At 26.7% G+C, this 9,674-nt stretch overlaps 1 protein-coding gene across 1 annotated transcript; it reads left to right on the forward strand.

Moving 5' to 3' along the window:
- Positions 1–881: 881 nt before the first annotated feature.
- On the forward strand, positions 882–1,327 carry LOC111297496 (protein DOWN-REGULATED IN DIF1 11-like). Its single transcript, XM_022892205.2, has one exon. The coding sequence runs from the start codon at positions 896–898 to the stop codon at positions 1,325–1,327; it is 432 nt and encodes a 143-aa protein (XP_022747940.2). The 5' UTR covers positions 882–895.
- Positions 1,328–9,674: the final 8,347 nt, after the last annotated feature.

Below are 9,674 nucleotides of genomic sequence, written 5' to 3' on the forward strand. Positions count from 1 at the left end.
ATTAAAAATGATTAATATTTATTTTTTTATTATAATATGTTTTATTAATAAAATATATTTTTAAAATAAAAATATATTTTTTAAAACTTAAAATTAAATTAAAAATTTTCAACAAAGTAATTATAGACATATCATCAAATAAGTATGGAGCATACGTGTGACACATATTGCTTAGGTGACACTTAATCTTAAAATTAATAGAAAAATTAATGAAAAGACCACTCATTACAATATTAATAGTATAAGAATCGATAAGTTACTTTTGAAAATTTGAAAATCAAAACAACATGCGACGACTCAATAAGAGTTTGTTGAAATGATAATAATCCAATGCTTCATTTATAACCAATTTCTCTTAACAGACGACTTGTAAATCTAATGTAACTACTCTATGAAGCTTGCAACTCGTCTTAATCTTGAATTGAAAAGGTCTTCACTTACTATAATTTTTTTTCGAAAAAAAAAAGACTCAAATCCTAAGAAACAGGGATGTAATTTACCTTTTTCCTTATTATTAGTCAAATGATGCAGTTCCAAACCAAATTCTCAAGTGTAATGTTGATTTCTTTATTTTTAGTTTAATAGAAGGCTTAGTCTGGGCCGTTGTCTTAATGTGTGTGTGTGTGTGTGTGTGTTTTTTTTTTTAAAGATGGAGATTAATGTAACAAAGAAGATTAATGACCAAAATCAGGTAAAAATTTTGTCAATTATGAAAAAACTTAAACAAATCGCTAAATTTAAACTAAATGCCCATTAATAGTTGAAACGTTATTTTCTTAAAACGTTAAACGATATTTATTTGTATTAGGTAGGCTATAAAAAAGTCCCTCACCTCAACCTCAAAATCCATACCAATTGATCTCTCTCTTGGTATCATTTGAATCAAACCAACACCATGGCAAAACTAAACAATTTAGCTATCATGGTCGCTTTGCTCTCATCAATGGTGGCAGCTGCTTCCATGGTTGCTTTGGCAAGCCCTGTTGCTGCAGCTGAAGTGGAGGCACCATCTCCTTCCCAAGACGACGTCAAGGTTACAATCCCCCCAGAGCCTGAACCAGGTTTTTACCAATTTTTGGAGGAATGCACCCAAAAGATGAGTCGCCAATGTGGAGAAAATGTTGTCAAATCCCTTTTTGAGAATGTCGACAATTCTAGGAAATGTTGCGGTGAGCTTGTTAATGGAATGGGAAAAACTTGCCATCAGGACTTACTCAAGTTTTTCGTCTCTGTGCCGGAGTTGCACCCTATGGCTTCTCAAATTTACATTAAAGGGGATCAAGTATGGAATACTTGTGTCATTAAAGCTGCACCAACATTAGATTAAATTGGTTCCCCTTTGTTTATCAATTAATATTGCTTAAATAATAAAGGGCTTTTAAAATTTTCTTAATATTTATTCACTTTTGTATGTATAACAAGTTTCCATCAAATGCCAAGAATAACCAAAAAATAAAAAGTTAATTACACTTTTGAACTTTGAATAAAACACATAATTTATACCTTAAACTTTCAAATAATATATCATTTTAATCAAAATTTTAATATTGTTGACATAATTCACTTATATAGTATCTAACCAGTATAATTTTATTATATGCATATTATTTATTAAATAAAAGTGTTAAATATTTTATAAAAACTTTCATATGGATGTCACATGATAAAAAATGATTGATCGATTTTAAACACTTTTTATTATTTAGGTAAATTGAAAAATATATTTGTTAATTTATAATAAAAAAATATTGATCGTATGTATTATAAACACGTAACTTGATAATATTTATCAAATGCCGTTGATATGGTTAGCATATTAGAATTCGGATTAATATGGCTTATAATTTGAAAGTTTAGAGTTTAAATTGTACATTATTTGGAAGTTTAATATGTAAATTATACATTTTATTTCTTTAGGTATCAATTTATATATATTTTCAAAGTTTAGATACAAAAAATGTAATTAACTTAAAGATAAAACATATATAACTATTATCCCATAAATTGATTAGTAGTATATATATATATATATATATATTTATAGTTTTGAACATAAAACATATTGAAAAGAAAAGTCTTAATAGGTGACATATTTAAATATTTTGTTTTGAGAATTATATTTATTAATATAAAAGAATATATATTGTGTGAGAGCAAATAATAATATAATAAAAAATAACAAATTCACACAATTTTTAATTTTATCAACTCATAAACAAATGCATACAGAAACAAACTCCATCGCGTCTTCCAAAAATAAATACAAACTCCAGATTGATTTTTTAAAAAAATTACCATCAAGAAAAATAAATTAAAAAATACATGAGTGTAATTCACGTTATGTAATAAAAAAATGTGTAAATGATAAAAACAAAAAATATTAATTAATTACTATAACATAATTAAAATTTCAAAGTGATATTAATTAATTTCTGTTTAAAGTGATATTAATTAATTACGGTTTAAAGTGATATTAATTAATTACACACTGGGAAGTGCATTCCTTGTCCCTGGTCGCCGAGGGGAGGATGTTCCTCCTTGTCCTTGCTTGGCTGCTCCCATAGGGATCTATTAGACAGAATTTTTTTTCCTTGTGAAATTAAAAAATATATTTAAGTATTTTAAAATTTATTAAATAAAAAGTTAAACAAAAGCAATTTAAAAGTAATTAATTTATATAACATACAATTACAAATACAACAAAAAAATACAATTTTAAATTACAAAATTATTTACTTTATTTTTATATTAAAAACGTTTTTAAGGTGGCTTTTTTATTATTTCATAAATATAAAAGTCTAAGTTAAATTAATAATTTAAAAAATTATATTTATTAATCATAAATAATATTATATTACAAAATACGTGTCACTCGAAAGTTAATGTGATTATTTTTATGATTGTAACTTTTCTTTCAAAGGTATATTATTTTTGTGATTTTGTTCTTTAAAAGTTTTTTTTTTCAATTAATTTTTTCTTTGGACACACTTTTACTAAACATTTTCATATTTTATCCAACAATTTAATCAAGCTTACATTACAAAGATTCGCAAATATTACTTTATGAATATAATTTGCTCTTTTTAAAAATAATCATATGCATAAAAAAATAATATGTACATTATTTATTATTATTATTGCAAATGAAAGTGTTACATAATAATTTTTAATTTAGGTGTTATTTTTCATAAATTTTAATTTGATGAAATGTTGATAATAAAAATGACACAAAGATATAATACAGTTTTTATTTACAAACAATAATAACACTATATTGATTTTTTTGTTGCTATATTTTTGTTTTTAACAAATTCTTTTTTAATTAACTTTTGTCTCGAGATATTTTAAAAATCTATCAAGGCTAAAAATTGATTTTTTTTCTATTTATAAACAATAATAACACTATATTTAATCTCTAAGAAAAAAAAAACTACTTAGTACTACCATAAAAAAAGGAAATAATAATTATTTTATTTTAAGATTAATTTGATTTATGATAATCTTTTGAAAAATAAACAAATACTTTACTTGTTTTTAAGATTTTTTTATAGTAATATGTCCGAATCTTACAGTCCTACTTGCACTAAAAACGATATTAACTTTTCGTCAAAATTGATAAAATTATATAAATTCATAATTTCTTTTAAATATATAATAATATGCCAAAATTATTTTTAAGATTTTTAGATAGTAATATCTATACATATATTAAAAGTTGTCCCATTATCTATTGAGAACAGCCAAGTAATGTAAAGGAAAGGAAGCTTTTCTAAAAGAGAGTTATCGTGATAACCCTTTCCAATGCCTAAAGCATCTCCGGAAGAGAGTTCTTCTCCATAAGAGAGTTCTTTTTCAACATCTAGAGGATCTAAGCCTAAAGCTCCCTAAACTTTTTTCACCACCCGCTTTTCGCTAGCTCAGCCCTATCTGGCCTCATAAGGCAACAGCACTACATACCAGCCACTATATCAAAATGTGATAAGTCTGATGCCTTAACTGTGGACTCTAGTCATTGGGTGAGCCTTTAGACGCTGGCATCAACCGCAACAGTAGCTCCTCCTTCACCTACTTTTAATCTTGTGAAAAGGGTTTTTCAACAGAAACCTCTCCAGCATGGCATGCAGGGATGACCTAGGGGACAATAACAGAGATGGGGAGAGGCGCAGAGTTTGAATTTGCGAATGGTAGAGTAAAACCATGGGAGTCGAAAAGTTTTAGCAGATTCTAAAACTTAGTGATTGCAAACAGTTGTCATAGAAGAGTAATGCAGATTAGGAACTTATTGCATACGCGGCTTGAAAATTTTCATCCATTTGTTATTTTAGGCATCAATAAAGTTTATGTGTAATTCCTTAGTAATGAAAAAAGTCTAACTTTTTTCAGAAACCCAAGTAATCAATACTTGGCCCAAAAGTTGGACATTTTTATTTTGCTTTGTATGTAATTTAAAAAAAAAAAAAAAGAAAAAACTCAAATGGGAATCTGACTTTTAAGCTTCCTCGACCTCTCATTCCTCTCATTGATGCTGTTGCTGCTCATGGCAAAAGCAAGGTAACTATGGCCTTGCATTTCAATTTTTTCCAGTATGACTTTTCTTCTTGTGGAGTAACAGTTTGAATTTTTTTGTAGTTGAGAAAGGTAACTGTGCAGGTTGGACTTCCAATCATTCCAAAGGTAGACGAAAGAGATTCATTGCTGGAACAGATGAGAGCCAAGGTTAGACCTAGTTCCATTAATAGTTGGCATTTTATTTCTTTCCCTTTTAAATGTGGGAAACGCATCTGTCGTATAAACTGAGAGGCTTTATTTTTGCTTTCTACAATCCTACAACTTGAAGCCTGCAGCGGTAACCAAAATGAGCTGTCTGCAGAAATAGAGTATATGCAGAAAAGTAAGAATTTTTGTCACTCATGTTGGTCTTCATATCACATTTAATCGAAAATGATTAATTGCCTGAGTGTGGTATAATGCAATAATTTTGCCAACTTAGCTGTGGCCATCAGTTAAAAGGATTCGAAAGGTATAGGGTGATCTCTGTACACTGATGCATGATGTGTCAGAATATGTCTATTTTGAGGTCATCTTGTGAATGGTACAAAAAGCTGGAAATACAAAAAGCTATAGCTTCTGATGATGGAGCTTTCAGTAGTCCAAATATGGAAATTTTCAAGCTCCATTTACTTAATTACTATTAGAAATGCAAGCGGTTCCAACTTAAACTGAAACTTTTGTATTCGAACTGTATGCAATACTATATTTAATCCCTCCACAAATAAAATTGTACTTTTTTCTTAGATATACAATGCCTTGATCTGGCAAACGAAGGCGATATAGGGATCTTGCATACTATTTTGTTAAAACCGTTTCACAAGGCTGCGTGACAATGCTATTCTTTTTTGTTGATAAAATTGTCCATTACAGGAAATTGACTTGCATAAAAATAACCAACTTTTTCGAGCAAAGGTCTCTCTCTCTCTTTTCTTTTCTTTGTGTATGAGTGGTGCAGCACTGTTTTGCTGTCTTTGTATATAGCAATCATAGAAACATTAATGATTTAATTGAGGAACTCATTACTTTATGCTGCAGATAGCTGAGAATGAGAGGAAGCAACTGAACATGAATTTGATGCCAAAAGGGTCTAACTTTGAGGTCATGCATTCTTAGCCATTTGACTCTCGGAACTGCTTTCAAGTCAATGCATTACAATCTACCAACCATTACCCCCATCAGGACCAGATGGCTCTTCAATTACTGTAAGAATCTTTCACGTCAATTTTTTTTGGAGGGGCAATGCACATCAAACTTACATAATCAACATGCACCATTTACAGTATTTTTCATGAAACAACATATGATCTGTAGCCTACCATCATAGAGTTTTATCATATATCTCAATATTTCATCATGGAAATGTTAATTATTAAGACATAATGATGATTCTAAATGACCATATATAAAGGAAACAATCCCAGTTGACCTTAACAAGTTGTTTCTATGCCTGTGCAGCTAATATTCTGGTGAACTAATGGTATTTTCTGCTGTTTCTGTTTTAGTGAAGAACATCTTAGCATTCTGTCAGATGAAAGCTACCAGTATCCTGAAAATGCTATAAGGGCAGGAATCAGTTTCCTTTAAATGGAGGATTGTAGAACTCTTCTGCCATGTTTTAGCTATGTATAGTGTGTAAGACTGATAAGCATGTTTGTCAGACAAGAAGACCTCTCATTCATATGTTTAGAATCCTCTCATATATATACTGGCATGTTTAAATTATCCATAGTTGTTTTACTAATGTTTATTTTTCTTTGATGTCTAAAAATTTAGATTTGAATTTAAAGGTTAGGAACAAGCACAAAGACAAGTTTTATGTCCTTTAACTTTCAGTTTTTCCCTTAGACAACTTTTTTATTTATTGTTTATTTTTAATTATATTTTTTTAATTGGGCTCAGAATGACCTAAGCCCAACTATTAAAATTATGTTTTCACTTTGTTTATATATATATATATATATATATATATATATCTTATTTATCCTCTTTGTTTTATTTTATTATTTATTTTATCTTACTTATTTGTTGTTTATCTTTAATTGTATTTATTTAATTTTTTTACATTTATCTAATTTTTTAATTTATCTAGTTATATAAAAAAAAGATAATTAAAAAAAAATTAAAGGTCATAAATTAAAGAGTGACCGGTGATAATATAATTTTATCATGATTAAATTTAAAGTTAAATTTTTCAAAAATAAATTTTATCTTTTCATAATAATTCTAATTTTTTGAGTTGAAATCAATCTAAATTTTTTTTTTTACTGGACCTTATAAATAAACCTTTAGATCGCAAAAAAAAAAAAAAAAAAAAAAGGCAAAAGAGTATCAACAATTGAACGAAAGTACAGAGTTTTCAAGCGCGCAAAGTGATACAGAAGAAAGAGGCAATGAAGAAGGCAGCGAGTTCCAACTGCCCGAAATGCCAGGATAGGTTTGGTCGACATGGCAAGGGAAGAATAAACATGAGAAAAAGAAAAGGAGAAGAACTCATTGCCGATGTGTCAAGCTTGACGGTGCAAATGGCTAGTAAATGGGCAGTTGTCTTAGTTTGCTTTGATGAAAAAGCAAAAGAACTAAATATGGGAATGAAGAAACAAGGTGAAGACAAAGGTGATTTGATCAGCTAGAGGAGGCCCATGTGCATGCAACCAACCTTGGTCCTTTACTTTCCTATTTTTATTTGGCCTTTTTTTTTTTTTTGCATTATTTCATTATTTATTTATTCATTTTGTTTTATGCATAATTTTAGGAAAAAGATTTTTATTATTTAATATTAATAAAAAACATAAATAATAAATAAATAAACTCAAATAATTTTTTATATAATATTTTTAATAATTGAAAATCTAAAAGTTAAGAATGGTTGATTTTTTTTTAAAAGAGATTTCTAGGTGAAAATTTTTTTTTTAAAATTTAACCTAAATAGTGAAAAAGTTTAGAAAAGATTTCAACATAAATAATTGGCATTTATTTTCATTCTAAAAATATTAGGAAGTAAACAATGAATAAAATCTTATGATGAAATTCTTAGAAATTACAAATAAATAATTTCTACAAAATTTTTAAGTAAGAAATTTTCTAATTATTTTTTTAAATTTAACCCAAATGAAAGAAAAATTTAGATAAAGTTTCAATAACAATAATTAATATTCATTTTTAATTAAAAATAATAAATTTAATAAAATTCTTGGAAATGAATTAACAATTATTTCAATGATTAGATTTCTAAAAATTTCAAATGGTAAATTTTTTAAGGAATCTCTAAGCGGAAAATTTTTTTAAATTTAACCAAAATGATGGAATAATTTAGATAAAATTTTAATAAAAGTAATCGTATTCTTTTCCTAAATAAAAATTTAAAATATAATTAAAATTTTGGGTGAAAATATTTGATAATTATCCAAAAATAAAATCTTTAAAAAAATCACAACGGTTGAATTTTCATAAGATTTCTAGGTAAAAAGTTTTTTCTAAATTCAACCCAAATAGTAAAAGAATTTATATGAGACTTCAAAAAATAATTGTAATATTATTTTCTTTCTAAAAAAACAAATAACAAATAACAAGAGTTTAATTTTTAGGTGAGAAAGATATTTCTAAATTTAACCCAAATGGTAAAAAATTTAGAAATGAAAATTTAAAAATGGTACTTGTAAAATATTTCTAAATTAGGCTCAAATGGTGAAAAATTTTAAAATTAAATTGTAAATTAAAGGATAAATTCCAAAGATAAAATTCTAACTAATTAAAAATGGATAATTATTTAAGACATTTTTAGGTGAGAAAATATTTTTAATTTTGGCCTAAATGGTGAAAGAATTTGATATATTTTCAATAAAGCAAATTTTAATAAAAAAATAATTGATTAAGTCTTTTTTTTTTACGACAGAGCCTCTTCAAAAAAATAAATAAAATTCTTGAATACTCTTGAAGTAAGAAAGTATTTTTAAAAATTCTACCAGATTGATGGAGAATTCTTAAGAATTATTTTTAATATTTAAATATTAAATAAAGATCATTAGAACCAAGATAATTGTTAAGATAATTTAAAAATTAAATAACACTATCTTAGAATGAGATTTGTGAGGGTGCTATAACCTTCTTTACATGTACTCGAACTCTCAAACTTTGTTTTGAAATGTAGACCATAACTTAATCTTTAGGAACCCTTAGTCAAGCTTAGAATATCTTTAAAAGAATAGATTAATTAGGTGATCAATCACATCTAAAAAAAAATTGATGGCGACTCTTTAAAGTCAAGTTTAGCTATAGGTCAACGAATCTATACGTTATGACAATTCCTAAATACAATTCCAAAATGCTAACAACAAAGTGTTAATAATATTTGATTTAAAAAAAGGTGTTTTTAATATTTCTCACATCTCTTATTTATTAAAGACAAAACATTTTAAATTCTTAAACCTTCATTTGGAATATCTTTATACCTATTTAAGCCATAATTAATTTATTTAGGTTTTCAAAGTTGAGGTTTTACTTTTATTTTATTTAGATTGCTCTAATAGCCAAATCAACAATGATTAAGAAAAGAATATCTATACACCATTATATAAAAAGGGTCCCTTTAAGTTTTCTTACTAAGGCATGTGTTTTTTTCTTTTTATGATGCTATGTCATTTAAGGTAGGAAAGTAGTTTCTTTTAGTTTCAGTTGGATTTTGAACGTATGACAGAAATTTTTTATACTTTTTATAGGTGTTTCATTTTCTTCTTACAGGTGTTTTGGATGTTGTTTTTTCTTTGACAGTTGCTTTCACTGCATGAGGTTCAAGTTGAGTTTTAAAAGCTGCTGCAAAGTTATTACACATTAGTCTATGATTTTTTTTTTGTCCTTCTTTTTTTTTGCTTTTTTTTGGTAAAATTTGTTTTTCTGTTTTTGTTGATTTTGACATTATACGTTTTTATATTGTATGATGTTTGGGTTTTATGATTTTTGGGGTTGCATGTTATTTTTAATGTGTTTTTTTTTTAGTTATTCATCTTTGCATGTTCTGACGTTGGATGAAATTTGGATTATTTTTTTGTTTTTGAGTTTTCATTGTTATTTTAGATTTTGCTTTAGTGATTTTGGGTGAAATCTGCATTTCAAAAGATTACGATAGT

The sequence above is a fragment of the Durio zibethinus genome, chromosome 12, assembly GCF_047325235.1.
Source record: "Durio zibethinus cultivar Kanyao isolate XHJ-2024 chromosome 12, ASM4732523v1, whole genome shotgun sequence".
Taxonomy (NCBI): Eukaryota; Viridiplantae; Streptophyta; class Magnoliopsida; order Malvales; family Malvaceae; genus Durio; species Durio zibethinus.

What these genes read in the sequence shown, in the direction of transcription:
- LOC111297496 (XM_022892205.2), top strand. Translation starts at nt 896, where the DNA reads ATGGCAAAACTAAACAATTTAGCTATCATGGTCGCTTTGCTCTCATCA.